The 19,293-nt window shown below is 40.4% G+C and overlaps 1 protein-coding gene across 2 annotated transcripts in view; it reads right to left on the reverse strand.

Annotated features, from left to right (window-relative positions):
• Positions 1-10,207: 10,207 nt before the first annotated feature.
• Positions 10,208-19,293, reverse strand: part of PDGFC (platelet derived growth factor C) — a 377,744-nt gene continuing 368,658 nt past the window's right edge. The window contains exon 6 of one of the 2 annotated variants that reach the window (XM_069744123.1): positions 10,208-11,476. In XM_069744123.1, coding sequence (XP_069600224.1) covers positions 11,360-11,476 — 117 coding nt within the window. In that variant the 3' untranslated portion in view covers positions 10,208-11,359. The remainder of the gene's footprint in view (positions 11,477-19,293) is intronic. The other variant, XM_069744124.1, reaches the window with a different exon arrangement.

Genomic DNA, 19,293 nt, shown 5'->3' on the forward strand with positions numbered 1-19,293 from the left:
GCACCTGTATATTACAGATACACCTGGTTGATAGGTTACCTAGGTTTTTTTGGGATCCTGAATTACCAATCTGCCTAGGTTTGTACATTTTGAACGATTTAATTACCACTGCTTTAACTAGACAGATTGTTAAACATTCCAGTGCATAATTTGATTGTTCTGGCACTGCGCAGTTTTGAAAAGCTGAGTAACAAATTTTTGGGGGGATAATGCAATTGCGTGGGCCTAATTAATCAAGAATAGTGTTGTAAATGCCGGTGTTAATGAGGGGCACAGGCTGGACTAAAATGCTACTGATTCATGAAGGTGTGCATGCCTACAGTATAAATCTGAAGCAGCAGACGATTGGCATGCGCCTCGCCAGAAATCTTACTCTAGTCAGTGTAGAGAATGACACAGCTGATCATGAATTAGATGAGCAGTGACATCACGCCCCATCCTGCCCCAGCTCTGCCTGTTATATTGGAGTTGGGAGAAACTGGCGTGAAAACACAAAACTTTTTTGCCTACCAATAGACTTGAATAGGTAACTCGTTTCGAAACATAGAAGAGACGAGTGCATGCTGTGAATTTTTTTCATACGAACAGCCTGTGAGAAAAACTTATAATTTGAGCCCCTAATTGAACAACATTTGTCAGAGCGCTTTCCACGTAAGTCAGTTTTTTTTCACAGACGGCACTCGGACCAAAAATATTTTTGTGAGAACGTACCCTTATGGTAGATTCCCCATACAGTAGGGTCTTTATTTTAATTATTATTACTTTAGATATTATAGTTATTCTACTTTTGTTACAACACACATTCTAATGTTCAATATACACATTGATAAAATAGATATTCTTTATACCATAGTTTCTAGCTGTGCTTTAAATAATTAATGCTGCCCATGTACAAGAAACATAATGAGTCCTCTAACACTATGCACCATGAAAATTTAAAGAAAATGGCTTTTTTCCTTCGACTTTGCCTAGCAAAATGCTATCCTTATGACATTCAGCTGTGTATTACACTGATGTGACCTATTCCTTGACTTTTCTAATGTCCCAGTGACTATGAAAAAGCTGAATCAATTAGCAACCATTTCTGCAGAAAGCCTAACATCTTTGTTTCATGCAATTTAGTTTAGAATTTTGTTCAATAAATTATGGTTTATTAAATGGAATCTATCAGCAAGATTTTATTCTACCAAAATGTATATGCGTATGTACTTTAGCTCTATCAAAGACAAGTCTAACAATACCTTTGCAAGGCTAGTTCTGTGAATTGATATGAAAATGAGGCTTAAGAACTATTGTAGATCTTAAGCCTCCATCACTCCATATCTATTCCCCACCCAGAGCCATCTCCTCCTGCTTGACTGACAGCCATCATGCTGTGTGACTTTAGGTTGAGTCATCAGTCAAGCAGTAGAATGCAGCACTGGGCGGAAATAGAGCTGGAATGACAGAGGCTTCAGATCAATTAAAATGCTGATTTCCCAGTAATGGAGGAGTGGACTGGTCATGTAAACGTATGGCTGGACTTGACTTTGAAATTGGGGTGTAAAATCCTGTTGACAGATTTCCTTTAAGTTTAGAAGTTACATTCAATATAAACTTTTGCAATTTAATTTTTCTATAAATGGCACATCTTATTGAGCTATTAAAGATAAGTCTTACAGATGCTCTTCAGCATAGTTTAAACTCACATTAAAGCTTAGGTGATAACTTTTTGATTGGTGTGGGACCACCTGCTGGGACTTTCACTTATCTGAAGAATGGGGCACATTTGTCCCCTTTAAAGTGAAGTGGGAGTTTGCATGTACAACCACCACTCCACTTATTCCCTATGGTCCTGCTGATTGCTGCATTTGGCTTTTCTGGTAACCCCATAAAAAATAAATGGGCATTGCGGCTTCATTCTAATGAAGATTAACATGTGGGTCCCAGCAGTCAGACTCCCATGATCGAGAAGCTATCACCTATCCATTTGTGAAAACTTTCTCACTAGTAAATGACACTGTGTTGCATGTCTGGAAACATTTTTGTTTGCCTTTACTATGATTTACACTGTTGACTTTCTGCCCATGGGTCATTGGTTTTTAACTTAACTATGAACGAGTTATGTGAAATTTGTACGTTTACTCTTTATTTGCATGGTTTTCCTCCAATTTTATTCCATGCTCCAAAAATTCACTGGTACATCAAGTAGCTCTAGTATGGGGGGCTAAGATAAGGAAATTAGACTTTAAAGGGAACCTGTCACCCTCAAAATCGAAGGTGATCTAAGCCCACCGGCATCAGGGGCTTATCTACAGCATTCTGTGATGCTGTAGATAAGCCCCCGATGTATCATGAAAGATGACAAAAAGAGGTTAGATTATACTCACCTGGGCAGGCGGTCTGATCCGATGGGCGTCGCGGTCCGAGACCTCCCATTTTCTTTCGATGATGTCCTCTTCTTGTATTCATGCTGCGGCTCCAGCGCAGGCGTACTTTGTCTGCCCTCAAAGAGCAAAGTACTGCAGTGTGCAGGCGACGTGCCTCTCTGACCTTTCCCGGCGCCTGTGCACTGCAGTACTTTGCTCTGCCCTCAACAGGGCAGACAAAGTACGCCTGCGCCGGAGCCGCAGTGTGAATACAAGAAGAGGACGTTATCGTAAGAAGATGGGAGGCTCTGGACTAGACCGCGACACCCATGGGACCGAACCTGGGTGAGTTTAATCTAACCTCTTTTTTTCATCTTTCAGGATACATCAAGGGCTTATCTACAGCATTACAGAAAAAAAAGTAAAAAAAATTTTTTACAAGTGTGTAAAAAAAAAAAAAAATCCTAAATAATGAAAAAAAAAAATATTATTCCCATAAATACATTTCTTTATCTAAATAAAAAAAACAAAACAATAAAAGTACACATATTTAGTATCGCCGCGTCCGTAACGACCCGACCTATAAAACTGTCCCACTAGTTAACCCCTTCAGTAAACACCGTAAGAAAAAAAAGAGACAAAAAACAACGCTTTATTATCATACCGCCGAACAAAAAGTGGAATAACACGCGATTAAAAGACGGATATAAATAACTATGGTACCACTGAAAGTGTCATCTTGTCCCGCAAAAAACGAGCCGCCATACAGCAACATCAGCAAAAAAATAAAAAAGTTATAGTCCTCAGAATAAAGCGATGCAAAAATAATTATTTTTTCTATAAAATAGTATTTATCGTATGAAAGCGCCAAAACATAAAAAAAATTATATAAATGAGGTGTCGCTGTTATGGTACTGACCCAAAGAATAAAACTGCTTTATCAATTTTACCAAACGCGGAACGGTATAAACGCCTCCCCCAAAAGAAATTCATGAATAGCTGGTTTTTGGTCATTCTGCCTCACAAAAATCGGAATAAAAAGCGATCAAAAAATGTCACGTGCCCGAAAATGTTACCAATAAAAACGTCAACTCGTCCCGCAAGAAACAAGACCTCACATGACTCTGTGGACTCAAATATGGAAAAATTATAGCTCTCAAAATGTGGTAAGGCAAAAAATATTTTTTGCAATAAAAAGGGTCTTTCAGTGTGTGACGGCTGCCAATCATAAAAATCTGCTAAAAAACCCGCTATAAAAGTAAATCAAACCCCCCTTCATCACCCCCTTAGTTAGGGAAAAATAAAAAAATAAAAAAATGTATTTATTTCCATTTTCCCATTAGGGTTAGGGCTAGGGTTAGGGCTAGGGTTAGGGCTAGGGTTAGGGCTAGGGTTAGGGTTAGGGCTAGGGTTATGGTTAGGGTTAGGGTTAGGACTAGGGTTAGGGCTAGGGTTAGGGCTAGGGTTAGGGCTAGGGTTAGGGCTAGGGTTAGGGCTAGGGTTAGGGTTAGGGCTAGGGTTAGGGCTAGGGTTAGGGCTAGGGTTAGGGTAAGGGCTAGGGTTAGGGTTAGGGTTAGGGTTAGGGCTAGGGTTACGGTTAGGGCTAGGGTTAGGGTTAGGGCTAGGGTTATGGTTAGGGCTAGGGTTAAATCTAGGGTTAGGGTTAGGGCTAGGGTTAGTGTTAGGGCTAGGGTTATGGTTAGGGTTAGGGTTAGGGCTAGGGTTAGTGCTAGGGTTAGGGCTAGGGTTAGGGCTAGGGTTAGAGCTAGGGTTATGGTTAGGGCTAGGGTTAGGGCTAGGGTTAAGGCTACAGTTAGGGTTAAGGCTACAGTTAGGGTTAAGGCTACAGTTAGGGTTGGGGCTAAAGTTAGGGTTAGTGTTTGAATTACATTTGCGGTTGGGAATAGGGTTGGGATTAGGGTTACGGGTGTGTCTGGGTTAGAGGTGTGGTTAGGGTTACCGTTGGAATTAGGGTTAGGGGTGTGTTTGGATTAGGGTTTCAGTTATAATTGGGGGGTTTCCACTGTTTAGACACATCAGGGGCTCTCCAAACGCGACATGGCATCCGATCTCAATTCAAGCCAATTCTGCGTTGAAAATGTAAAACAGTGCTCCTTCCCTTCCGAGCTCTCCCGTGTGCCCAAACACGAGTTTACCCCAACATATGAGGTATCAGTGTACTCAGGACAAATTGGACAACAACTTTTGGAGTCCAATTTCTCTTGTTACCCTTGGGAAAATACAAAACTGGGGGCTAAAAAATAATTTTTGTGGGAAAAAAAAGATTTTTTATTTTCACGGCTCTGCGTTATAAATATGTAGTGAAACACTTGGGGGCTCAAAGTTCTCACAACACATCTAGATAAGTTCGTGGGGGGGTCTAGTTTCCAATATGGGGTCACTTGTGGGGGGTTTCTACTGTTCAGGTACATTAGGGGCTCTGCAAACGCAATGTGACGCCTGCAGACCATTCCATCTAAGTCTGCATTTCAAATGGCGCTCCTTCCCTTCCCAGCCCTCCCATGCGCCCAAACGGTGGTCCCCCCCCACATATGGGGTATCAGCGTACTCAGGACAAATTGTACAACTTTTTTGTTCCAATTTCTTCTCTTACCATTGGGAAAATAAAAAATTGGGGGCGAAAAGATAATTTTTGTGAAAAAAAAATGATTTTTTATTTTTACGGTTCTGCATTATAAAGTTCTGTGAAGCACTTGGTGGGTCAAAGTGCTCACCACACCTCTAGATAAGTTCCTTACGGGGTCTACTTTCCAAAATGGTGTCACTTGTGGGGGGTTTCAATGTTTAGGCACATCAGTGGCTCTCCAAACGCAACATGGCGTCCCATCTGAATTCCAGTCAATTTTGCATTAAAAAGTCAAATGGCGCTCCTTCGCTTCCAAGCTCTGTTATGCGCCCAAACAGTGGTTTACCTCCACTTATGGGGTATCGGTGTACTCACGACAAATTGTACAACAAGGTTTGGGGTCCATTTTCTCCTGTAACCCTTGGTAAAATAAAACAAATTGGAGCTGAAGTACATTTTTTGTGAAAAAAGTTAAATGTTAATTTTTATTTAAACATTCCAAAAATTCCTGTGAAACACCTAAAGGGTTAATAAACTTCTTGAATGTGGTTTTGAGAACCTTGAGGGGTGTAGTTTTTAGAATGGTGTCACACTTGGGTATTTTCTATCATATAGACCCCTCAAAATGACTTCAAATGAGATGTGGTCCCTAAAATAAAATGGTGTTGTAAAAATGAGAAATTGATGGTCAACTTTTAACCCTTATAACTCCCTAACAAAAAAAAATTTTGGTTCCAAAATTGTGCTGATGTAAAGTAGACATGTGGGCAATGTTACTTATTAAGTATTTTTTGTGACATATCTCTGTGATTTAATTGCATAAAAATTCAAATTTGGAAAATTGCAAAATTTTCAAAATTTTCACCATATTTCCATTTTTTCCACAAATAAACGCAGGTAATATCAAAGAAATTTTACCACTAACATGAAGTACAATATGTCACGAGAAAACAATGTCAGAATTACCAGGATCCGTTGAAGCGTTCCAGAGTTATAACCTCATAAAAGGACAGTGGTCAGAATTGTAAAAATTGGCCCGGTCCATAACGTGCAAACCACCCTTGGGGGTAAAGGGGTTAAAGAAACAATGGAGAACTTTTTTTTTTAAAATGGACCTATCACTGACTGAATTAAATACCTTGTACAAATTCCTGAGCTCCCAATTCTTCCACTCGTTTCCATTTTGTGCTGTGTCACTTCGTTGCAGAGATATTCACATTTGTTTTTTGTATGGAAATCTCTGCTGGCAGACCAATTAGGCGTGCTTTTAGAGTCTTCTCTGGGGCTGTACATTTTCACTAGTCCCTCCCAGACGCTGCCAATCACAGGCAGCTGATCTAGGAGTCTAATAATGTCAGACATTGCCTATTTGTATGTAGTGTATACAGTGTTTGAATGTGAGTAGATCGGAGTATTTTTGGTCTGGAACAAAGTTTGAATTTATTTAGTCTGACATCGGTATAAGTTTAAGAGGTCTGTATTTGGTTGTGTTTTGAATTAATTTTGCGGTATGGTATCTATTTAGGGGTTTGGTTTGAGGTCTGAATTACACTAGGTGTCAGGTCTACATGCTAATTTTATTTTTGGGTCTTATTTGAACTCTGGATTATTTTAGGATTCTGGTTTACAGTATGAAATATTTTTGAGGTGATATCAGGAGACTGAATTAATTTTGCAGTGTTCTTCAGAGCATTTGGAAGATTAGTATGGTACCCATAATGTTTTACTTTCACCCCTCCGTTCTTCTGCATCAATGACTTTAGACTCTATTACATCTTCAGCATGGTATCTAGGTACAATAAAAGTGGATTATGTGGCAACAATCGGATGGCAAAATTAAATGGGTTGTGGGTCATATTACATTGATGACCAATCATTATCAGATTGGTGGCGGCCCAACATCTGATACCCCCATGATCAGCTGTTAGTTTCGGCAGTGGCTGGATGTAGTCATTGAACATCACAGCTTCATAAAATGTGTTGCAGCCACTGATGAGAACTAGTGATTAGCTTATATTCAAATTAATGTAAGCTAACCTGCAGTTTTTCCCTGAGGAAGCTAATGTGAAACGAGAGTCAGGGCATGATCTGTTGTACGTGCGAGTCCAAGCATGAGGACCCTTGACATGGGTTGTGAGGCTCCTGTTGAAATGTAGGTCTACCTGTGGAAAACATGCAATAAAAGCTAATCGATTTATGTATGCAGGAACATGGCGAAAAGCCATGGCTGTTTTTTTGTTAACTGGACAATACACTGAAATGCACTAGTATTATAGTGTATTGCACCAAGTGATTGAATAATCACAAGTTCAAGTCCCCTAGAAACTAAAAATAAGATAAAAAATAAGGTACAAAAAAAAAAAAACATAGTCTAAATTAAAATCTCCCCCTTTTTCATTTGTTACATAACAAATCTAAACAATAAAAAATATCCATTAAAGGGCTTGTCCACTACTATGACAACCCCTTAAACTAAATGCTCGGCCTCAATAAAATAATAAAGTCTATACTCACCTTCCGTGCTGACTCCATTCCAGCAGTGTCGGCACTCACGGTTCTGGGGCTGTGATGAGGTGGAATGACATGATGCCTTGCTCCCAATCAGTGCCGGTGCCACTGTCTCCGCCTTCGGACACACTGAACATGTAAAAGAAGTCCAGGATGAGCTGCAGCCCTGTCTTTCTCTTCATATTCAGTTCCTACGAAGGCAGAGAAAGTGACACCAGGGCTTATTCGATGCTGGCGTCACGTGTCCCAACACCGCATCACAACCCTGGGGAGAATGAGTGCCGACACTGAAGGAACGACTCCGACACGGGAACTGAGTATAGGCTTTATTATTTTATCAATGCCAAACATTTAGTTTAAGAAGGGGTTATCTTAGTAGTGGACAACCCCTTTAAAATCCAAATTGCAATATCACATTATCATCCCCCCACATGCCACATGAAAGAATTCAGCTTTTTGATCTGATTACTCACAGAAATGAATTGAAATTAAAAAGTCATCAGAATGTTTGGATTCAAAACTTACAAAATTGAGGTATGAGATAAAATTGTCTATTTTAAATATCATATACCATAAAGTATAGAATTGATGTCTTTGTCTGGTGTAGATGAATAATTTAACTATTTAATATCTTAGACACCATTAATCTGTCTGTGGGAACATTTAACTTACATGTTAAACTAAAGTTTTTTAAATACAATGATGTTGGACCACTCAGTTCTCTCCCAACAGATGATGTCGATGATGATTCTCTCCCACCAGATGTTGAGAAGTATCTGGCCTGTTGAATTGCCGGTATTTTTGTTCTCACACATGGCAGCAGCTCTTTCTTGGGTTTATGTACAGGTTAGTAAGGGATGATTGATAAAAGACAGCCAATTAGTGTGTATGGGGAAATCACAGCATCACGTTGCACTGATTTTCCTCATAAAGATGATACAGATACAATGCTCAGACTAACATGCAATATAATATGCATATATTATACAACATACTTGCCTCACAAAAGTTGCTGACCATAGCAAGGTACATTGACAACTAGCTGAACTCTGATCAAAAACTGTCTCTTACTTAAGGTACCTTCACACATAACGATATTGTTAACGATATCGTTGCTTTTTGTGACGTAGCAACGATATCGTTAATGAAATCGTTATGTGTGACAGCGACCAACGATCAGGCCCCTGCTTGGAGATCGTTGGTCGCTCAATAAAGTCCAGAACTTTATTTTGTCGCTGAACTCCTCCTGACATCGCTGGATCGGCGTGTGTGACACCGATCCAGCGATGTCTTCACTGGTAACCAGGGTAAACATCGGGTAACTAAGCGCAGGGCCGCGCTTAGTAACCCGATGTTTACCCTGGTTACCATCCTAAAAGTAAAAAAAAACCAAACGCTACATACTTACCTACCGCTGTCTGTCCCCGGCGCTGTGCTCTGCACTCCTCCTGTACTGTCTGTGAGCGTCAGTCAGCCGGAAAGCAGAGCGGTGACGTCACCGCTCTGCTTTCCGGCCGCTGTGCTCACACAGACAGTACAGGAGGAGAGCAGAGCACAGCGCTGGAGGACAGATGGCTGTAGGTAAGTATGTAGCGTTTGTTTTTTTTTACTTTTAGGATGGTAACCAGGGTAAACATCGGGTTACTAAGCGCGGCCCTGCGCTTAGTAACCCGATGTTTACCCTGGTTACCGGCATCGTTGGTCGCTGGAGAGCTGTCTGTGTGACAGCTCTCCAGTGACCAAACAGCGACGCTGCAGCGATCGACATCGTTATCGGTATCGGTGCAGCGTCGCTTAATGTGAAGGGGCCTTTAGAGGATGGACTAATTGTAGAAAAAAATACAAAGATAATAGCTGTCAATTAGGTTTTACTTAATCGAGCAAAGCTACATTACCAATTCCATGATAGTGTTGGGTTGTTATTTACTGGGATCTGCATTAATCAAGAGAACAGGGCTCATAAGTCCCATGTTTGAAAGGAGAAGAAATTAAGTATCTTCTCTGTCACTGCATTCACACTCTGTGACTGCAAAGTATTGTGCTCAGTTATGTTTAGAGTCTTGCATAATTTAAAGAAGTTGTCCATGTTTTTTTTCACTGTATGTCTAAAAACTAACAGACAGGTAGCTGCTAACTACCTAACTTTTGTACCCGACGTCAGTACTGAGTCATTGATTCCGCTGTTCCTTGTCAACAGAACAGCTCTTCATCCGGGCAGCTCTGGTGATGAGGAATCACTGCTGACTTCATGCTGATTGGCAGCCAGGAAAAAAAGCTGCTGCGATGTCAGCGGAAGCCACTGAATTGACAGCACAAGTACCTGCCTGTTAATGCTTAGGCACATTGTAAAAAAAAATCTCAGATCCCAAATGGTCCCTTTAAATGGAGCAACATTGTGCATGTTCAACCACTGCTCCATTCCAACAGGTTCTCAGATCCCCTGTTTTTCAGATTAATTGGGTTCCCACCAGTTGGTTCCCAAATCTGCGTAGAATTATGTGTAGAACCTATTGTGTGTACAATCAATCTTGATCCAACCTTTTTAACTTTTTGGAATCCTGTGAAAACTTTTGTAAAATTATAGTAAATATGTAATATGTCACAAATTTCTATTGGTATTAAAATACATGTATACATTATATAGACAATAGTCTTGGGTTTTTGACATTCAAAAAAAAGTCAATATTCCATAACATTTTCCAGAAAAATCCTTACAGGTTTGTAAAAAATATATATCTGCAATAAATCATGAGAAAATGTAAGATACATTTTTAATCTTTTTATTAAAGGAGAAAGTTTTAATATGTGGTTTGTTAATAGGCAAACAATGGTGATTGCATGGTTTTGCTCTGCAGATAATGATTTTGCAATTGGACGTAAGAGACAGCCAAGAGTCACAATAAACCAACTCAGAGACATGTTGAGGTTTGATGAGACTGCATCATATTCTTCCGCTAGAGAAACTACATATCAGATATTTAAGACCGTTCAGTAGCAGCTCAGTACCAATATGTTTACTCCATTTGCCATTTCCTTTTTCAATGTAAAACCCAGATACTTCACTTTTTAGCACCATATACAAATACCCACCTCCTACAGCTTGTTCATAATTCAACTGGGCTTAACAAGATGAAAGAAGATAATAATGAATTACACAAAAAGTTTATCTAAGCTTCAAAAAGACATTACATTAAATATTTATGTAAAAAGAGATAAAATTAACACAATTAGAAAAAGCAAATCGATATAATTGAAAAGAATATAAAATGTACAAAAGTAACACAATGAAAAATACAATAAAACAAAAGCCTTTAGCTGGATTGAGGCATCTGTCTACTTCGGATGCGATTAATATATGCATTGGTCCAAGCACATTGTAGGAAGAAATGAAAGGTCAGTTGAAAATGATTGCATGAAGTTTTAGAGGGAAAACCCTCGCTTTCTTAGTCACACTTACAAAACTGGGTGTAACTGATCCCACCAGGCGAAAAATGCTTACATCATGCAAATAGTCTTTACAGGGATTTCAAAGCTGACATCAAGAACAGAATATATTTCCACCATGATGGTATGCAGTGCTGTGGTCAGTCTTGTAGCAGAATTCCACAAAGTCTGTCCAGTAGACATTATATATTAGTATGACCTGTCATGTCCTAATGTAGGGCTTCATCGGTGTAAAGTAATATTAAAGGGCAGCCATACTGACTAATACCCTCTCAATGATGTGGTGTCTGGACCAAACAAATGTTAATGGAAGGATTTATCCAACGTCTCCTCTCATAATGACATAGTTGAACATCTGCAAGACTGGCAGCCCATAAATAGACTTCCATGTTACAGTGTAAAAGTGCTATTCCCCAGGAGAAATAGCAATATCTTGTATGTGCTTTAAATATTGATTCATTTTGTCGTCCATTTATCCTTCAGTGTTCCCCTTGCACTGGCAAGCGCACTCTTCGTGGTGGTCCAGAGCCACGTCTGTCAGTGACTTCTGCAGTATTCTTGAACCAGTCCTTTGCTTTACCTGTAGAACCTATTTAAATGATCCAAAAATGACAAATTCATAACATTAGTACAAAGATTTTACAATAATAATAATAATAATAATTTTATTTATATAGCGCCAACATATTCCGCAGCGCTTTACAAATTATAGAGGGGACTTGTACAGACAATAGACATTACAGCATAACAGAAATACAGTTCAAAACAGATACCAGGAGGAGTGAGGGCCCTGCTCGCAAGCTTACAAACTATGGGGAAATGGGGAGACACGAGAGGTGGATGGTAACAATTGCTTTAGTTATTCGGACCAGCCATAGTGTAAGGCTCAGGTGTTCATGTAAAGCTGCATGAACCAGTTACCTGCCTAAGTATGTAGCAGTACAGACACAGAGGGCTAATACTGCATAAAGTGTATGAGAACATGATGCGAGGAACCTTTTTTTTTTTTTTTTTTTTTTTTATTATTATAAATAGGCCACACAGGGATCGTTAGGTTAATGCATTGAGGCGGTAGGCCAGTCTGAACAAATGAGTTTTTAGGGCACGCTTAAAACTGTGGGGATTGGGGATTAATCGTATTAACCTAGGTAGTGCATTCCAAAGAATCGGCGCAGCACGTGTAAAGTCTTGGAGACGGGAGTGGGAGGTTCTGATTATTGAGGATGCTAACCTGAGGTCATTAGTGGAGCGGAGGGCACGGGTAGGGTGGTAGACTGATACCAGGGAGGAGATGTAGGGTGGTGCTGAGCCATGGAGTGCTTTGTGGATGAGGGTAGTAGTTTTGTACTGGATTCTGGAGTGGATGGGTAGCCAGTGTAATGACTGGCACAGGGTAGAGGCATCGGTGTAACGGTTGGTGAGGAATAAGATCCTGGCAGCAGCATTCAGGACAGATTGGAGCGGGGAGAGTTTGGTAAGAGGGAGGCCGATTAGTAGAGAGTTACAATAGTCCAGACGAGAATGAATAAGTGAAACAGTCAGAGTTTTTGCAGAGTCGAAATTAAGAAAAGGGCGAATTCTAGAAATGTTTTTGAGATGCAGGTAAGAAGAGCGAGCCAGTGATCGGATGTAGGGGGTGAATGAAAGGTCAGAATCAAGGATGACCCCAAGGCAGCGGGCATGTTGCTTTGGAGTAATGGTGGAACCGCACACGGAGATGGCAATGTCAGGCAAAGGTAGGTTAGTAGAGGGAGAGAACACGAGGAGTTCAGTTTTTGACAGGTTTAGTTTCAGATAGAGGGAGGACATGATGTTAGAGACAGCGGTAAGACAATCACTGGTGTTTTCTAAAAAGGTCGGTGTGATATCGGGAGCAGAAGTGTATAATTGGGTGTCGTCAGCATAGAGATGGTACTGGAAACCAAATCTACTGATTGTTTGTCCAATAGGGGCAGTATACAACGAGAAGAGTAGGGGGCCTAGGACTGATCCTTGAGGAACCCCAACAGTAAGGGGAAGGTGAGAGGAGGAGGAACCAGCAAAACATACAGTGAAGGATCGGTCAGAGAGATAGGAGGAGAACCAGGAGAGAACGGTGTCCTTGAGGCCGATGGAGCGGAGCATAGTGAGGAGGAGCTGATGATCCACAGTGTCGAATGCTGCAGAGAGATCCAAGAGAATTAGCATGGAGTAGTGACCATTAGATTTAGCTGTTAGTAGGTCATTAGAGACTTTAATGAGGGCAGTTTCAGTAGAGTGTAAAGAGCGGAAGCCAGATTGAAGAGGGTCGAGAAGAGAGTTATCTGAGAGATAGCGGGTAAGACGGGAGTGGACCAGGCGTTCGAGGAGTTTAGAGATGAAGGGAAGATTAGAGACAGGTCTATAATTAGCGGCACAGTTTTGATCGAGGGATGGTTTTTTAAGTAATGGATGTATGATGGCATGCTTAAATGAGGAGGGAAAAATACCGGAAGTGAGGGAAAGGTTGAATATTTTTGTTAGGTGAGAGGCGATAGCCGGGGAAAGGGACTGGAGGAGATGTGACGGAATGGGGTCACTGGTGCAAGTGGTCGGGCGAGAAGATGCAAGGAGCCTGCTTACTTCTTCTTCTGTAACTGCTTCAAAGTCAGAGAGTGAACTAGATGCAGTGGGGGAGGGAGGACAGTGCATGGTATGAAGAGATTGGGAGATGATTTCCTGTCGAATGTGGTCAATTTTTTCTTTGAAGTAATTGGCCAGATCGTCAGCACGGAGATCCGTGGTTGGGGCCTGCTCTCTTGGGTTGAGTAGGGACTGGAACGTGTCAAAGAGACGTTTAGGGTTATTGGACAGGGAGGTGATGAGGGTGTTGAAGTAAGATACCTGGAGTATCAAATGTGCATGAAACATACATGATATTTACATTTATCACTAATAATCCCCCTTTCTATATATCTTATTGTGGTAGTCCATATTTCTCTCTATGAGTATGAGTGGAGAGTGGAGTTGCAATCCATTCATGTTTTCGATTGTCTCTGTTAGCCAACTAGAGTTGGGCAAATCTCCCAAAATTCTGTTCAGGCAGAATAACTAAGTTTGGGCTTGAATATTAAATTCTCATTTAATAAATTCGTTGTCAATCAAATCTGCTTAAAATAGAAATAAACTATTATATGTGTATATTATATGTATTGCACCACAAGAGTTCTCCACCGGGACTCTTGATTGTTCCTCTTCTGCCTCCTTCTTATTCTGGGTTTTCCGATGCTGCCGCTGACTATGTTCAACGTGGTCTCATCTATGATGTATCGCCTACCCTAGATACTGCTTGGGGCCTAGTCAACATTAGTGCTGTAAGATACTCAATGAGAAGAAAGCCGAAGAGGAGTATGAATAGAGAACTGGGGCTAGGAGCTGCGCCAGTGAAACAAACACAAGGAAAGAAAAGAAAAGGTGAGTATAATAGTTTGTTGCTTAAAGCGAACCTGTCAGCAGGATTTTGCTAAGCAAACTACAGACAATGTCAGGTTGGCAGTGTTAAACTGATTAAAATGATATATGAGGTGAAGAAATTTGTCTTGTGGTTCTTGTGTTAGAAGTTTTCACTTAATAACATGCCCGTGCTCTGGGGTGGGACTGTAGGCAGAGACTTATATTCCTGCCGTAAGCCAGAGAAACCAAGGAAAGACCTGGCCACAGGCCACCCCAGAAGCACAAACAGTCTGTCTCTATGATGAGGAACATGTTTGTGCTTAGGGGCGAATTGTGTGCATGTCTTTCCTTGGTTTCTCTGGCTTACAACAGGAAGATAAGACTCAGCCTCAAATGCTGCCCCAAAGCACAAGAATTTCATTAATTGAAAATTTTTCACACTGATTAAGCAGCAACTACAAGACGGATTTCTTCACCCCAGGTATCATTTTAATTAGTTTAACACTGCCAACCTGACAGTTTCTGTAATTTATTTTGCAAAATCCTGCTAATGGGTTCACTTTAATAGTTTGTTGCTTTGTAACCCTTTCCAGTTTTCAGAATCTAAAATATTACTACCGGCCTTACATTTTGTTGTTATATTTTGTTTCATGCAAATCGAATTTTTTAACTTGTTGCTTTCCCGTGCGGTCGGCGGGCACGTCAAAACAATGCATCTGTATACATGCGCATACATCCACATGTCATGCGTACCCAATGTTAAAGATAGGTACGCAAGACACATGCAGAAGTAGGCGGAGCTTAGCGGAGGACGTATGCAGCCCTTTGCAAAGCCCCTGAACGCTAATGTGAACTTAGCCTAAGTGCCATAAGTAAAGTACACGGTAGTTAAACTTGGCAGTTAGTTCTATGTTCATATATCTTTATCTATGCTCTAGCTGCTAGTTTCTTTCAAATATACCACTCTCTCACATTCCATCCACTCTATCCACATCAGTTCCTTTCTCCTCCCATCTCTTGTGCACACCTCATTTTTTTTTCATATACGTAAAACACTCCTATTCGTCCCTTCCCAACATATCCCAAATTACAATACAGCAGATGATTTCACAAATCACTGAAGCATCTGGTCATTCTTGCCATTCTACTGCTTCTGCACTTTCTAGTCTGTGATGTTCTCACTCTTTATCATGTGGGAACTTAACATCCCAAGTGATAATGTACTCTCCCATCTTCCACTCATCATGTATCTCAAATATCATCTATAGGCCTTTCACGGCTTACAAACTCTCATATAAATGAAGATGGGAATACACTGAGCCTGTTTTCTCCCAATTTCATTTAACTGACGCTGAGCCCACATATTTTCCTGCACATGTCAGCTGATTTCATCAGCTGACATGTGCCCCTAACAGTTGAAGGTGGAATCACGATACACCTGCGGCTGTTAAAATGTTAAATGCCGTTGTCAACCTCTGACAGCAGCATTTAACATGCTCGTGCTGGAAGCGTGTCACAAACCTCACCCATCGGCACCCGTGTCACATGACTGCAGGTAGCCAATGGGTTGACATGACAGCTCGATGTCAGCAGGAGACCTCTGTGGTTGTCATAGCTGGATAGCAATGAGCACAGGCCAGCGGTTGGTGCTCACAGCATATGATCATTTAGCAACACATAGCAGGGCTAAGGAGACTATTGAAGCAAGTAAAAAGTAAAAAAAAAGGTTTTTTAAATTATTACAAATTAAAGGTTTAAATCACCCCCATTTGCCCCCTTCAAAACAAAGCAATAAAACAAAACATATGATATCGCCGCATTCAGAATTTCCCGATCTATCAACATGTAAAAAGAATTAATCCAATCTGTAAATATTGAGAAAAATTTTTAAAACACCAGAATTACGGGTTTTTGGTCGCCGCAACATTGCATTAAAATGCAATAGCAGGCGATCAAAACATTGTATCTACACCAAGATGGTATCAATAAAAACATTAGCTTGGCACGCAAAAAAAAAGCTACAGGTCTTGGAAAATGATGCAATTTTTTACAAACAATTGTGGAATTGCACTTTTTTGGAATTTCACCGAACTTGCAAATTTTTTCCCATTTTCCAGTACATTAAATGGTAAAAATCAATGGTGTTGTTCAAAAGTACAAAAAAACAAGCCCTCACACGGCCATATTAATGGAAAAATAAAAAAGTTATAGCTCTGAGAAGAAGGTGGGCCAAAAGCAGAAATGCAAAAACAGAAAATAGCCCAGGGGTGAAGAGGTTAATGTATGATTATTCTAAGTCCTCTCTCCTATTCTCTGACCACACTTTTCTCTGTAGAAATGTGTTGCCCCACTTAAGACACCCACACAAACTGCTGTTATAGAAATCTACATGCAATTAATGCCCAGCCACTTATGAAGAATTTGCGGTCTTCCTTGGCCCCAATCTCATCCCTTTACCGTCACAAGTTAGGTTTGATACATTATGATAAGACATGAAAAGTGACCTTGATGAAGCTCTACCCTCTACATGCAGTAAATCTCTAGGTTAGCATCTATGGATAAAATCACTTTTAGAGGAAGACTTCATCTATTATAAGTTTATGCTTAAAACATATAGCTGGACCTTTACCAAACAAGCCTTCACTACAGTCATGACCTCACTATCCAACATCCAAAATGATCAAACAAATTTAAATTTTTAATGATAACACAGGTAAATGTGAAGTGCAGTTTTTAAATGAAGGCCTTTATTATTGAAGGAAAAGGAAATCCAAACCTATGAACTGCCTTTATATCCAAACTGTATGAAAAAGTGATTGCCCCCTAGACCTAATAACTGGTGGGTCACCCTCAGCAGCAACAACTGCAATCAAGCATTTGACATAACAGGCAATGAGTCTTTTACAACTCTCTGGAGGAATATTGGCCAATCATCTTTGCAAAATTGTTGTAATTCGGTCACATTGGAGGGTTTCTGAGTATGAACTGCCTTTCTAAGGTCATGTCACAGCATCTGAATCGTATTAAGGTTAGGACTTTGACTAGGCCACTCCAAAATATTGATTTTGTTTTTCTTAAGCCATCCACAGGTGGACTTGCTGATGTGTTTTGGATCATAGTCCTGCTGCATAACACCAGTGCCCTCCAGCCTGAGGTCACAAACAGATTGCCGGTCATTCTCCTTCAGGGCTTTTTGGTAGACAGCAGAATTTATGGTTCCATTTACCACAGCAAGTCTTCCAGGTCCTAAAGCAGGAAAACAGCCCTAGTCCATCACACTATCACAACCATATTGTACTTTTGGCATGATGTTCTAAAATGCTGTGTTACTTCTACGCCAGGTGTAATGGGACATACACCTTCCAAAAAGTTCAACTTTTGTCTCATCAATCTACAGAGTATACACCCAACAGTCTTGGGGATCATGCAGATGTTTTCTGACAAAACTGAGATGAGCATTAATTCTTATTGCTCAGCAGGCGTTTTCGTCTAGGAACCCTGCCATACAGACCATTTTTGCCCAGTCTCTTATGATGGAGTCATGAACACAGACCTTAACTGAGGCAAGTGAGGCCTGCAGTTCTTTGGATGTTGTTGTGGGGTCTTTTGTGACCTTTTGGATCAATCCTTGCTGCGCTCTTGGGGTAATTTTAGCTGGCCGTCCACTCCTGGGAAGGTTCACCACTGTTTCATATTTTCACCATTTGTTGATAATGCTTCTAACAGTGGTTCACTAGAGTCCCAAAGCTTGAGAAGTGGCATTATAACATTTTCCAAACTGATAGATCTCAATTACTTTGTTTCTCATTTGTTCCACAATTTTTTTGAATCGTGTAATGATGACTAGCTTTTGAGGAACTTTTGGTCTACTTCACTATGTCAGGCAGGTCCTATTCAAGTGATTTCTTGATTGAGAACAGGTGTGGCAGTATTGAGGCCTGTGTGTGGCTAGGGAATTTGAACTCAGCTTCCCAAATGTGATAAACCCCAGTTAAGTTATGATTTAGGAGGGTGGGGCAATCGCTTTTTCATACAGGGCCCTGTAGGTTTGGATTTCTATTCCCTTAATAATGAAGACATTCATTTAAAACTGCATTTTTTGCTTTGGCCTCTCTCTATGTAAAACTGGATCTTTCCAAAATTAAACAAATTCTTGTGTTTCCTCCCTCTACTGACCTACCTAAACTCGATATTTTCATTTTCATGAGCAATTCCATCATATCTCTCAAGTGACACATTTACTGTTTTGGGGTTATGTTTGCCTCAGAACTTTCCTTCACAAACTATGTTCAATCACTCACTCATGTCACCTGCACCTCAAAAAACATCTCAAGAATCTGACCTTTGCTTACCTTTGACACTGCAAAAACCCTTCCTGTTGCTCTGATTTATTCTCGCCTGGACTACTGAAACTCTACTAATTTGTCTACCTCTCATTAAACTCTTTCCTCTCCAGTCCATTCTGAATGCAAAAGCCAGGGTCACATTTCTGTCCAGCCACTAATCTGTTGCTTCCACCCTATATCATTCATTTCACTGGTTGACCATCCACTACAGAGTGCAATATAAACTTATCACTCTCTCCAAAAAAAAAGTCCACAGTTGTGCACCACCCTGTAGCTCCTCCCTTATCTCTGTCTACCACCTTACCCATCCTTTCTGTTTTGTTAAATATCAAAAATTAACATTCTGTATGATCCAAACCTCCCTCTTCCCACAGTTCTCTTGTGTTGCGCCAGTTGTCTGGAATGCACTACTCCAGACAAATTTGGTTAGTTCCCATATCCATACTTTTAATCATGCTCTAAAACATTTTCCTTTAGCCTGTTATTCCTTTTGAAATATTTCTAAGAATATGGTTCCTTCTACCATCTATTTCCACACTTACTCTCCATCTCCATGTATTCAATAGCATGTTGCATCCATAGTTTTAAATATAGTGGTTGATGATCAGTTCATGTAGTTTTATTTGAGTATCCTTATTTATGATATTGA

Source organism: Ranitomeya imitator, chromosome 1 (genome assembly GCF_032444005.1).
Source record: "Ranitomeya imitator isolate aRanImi1 chromosome 1, aRanImi1.pri, whole genome shotgun sequence".
Lineage (NCBI taxonomy): Eukaryota > Metazoa > Chordata > Amphibia > Anura > Dendrobatidae > Ranitomeya > Ranitomeya imitator.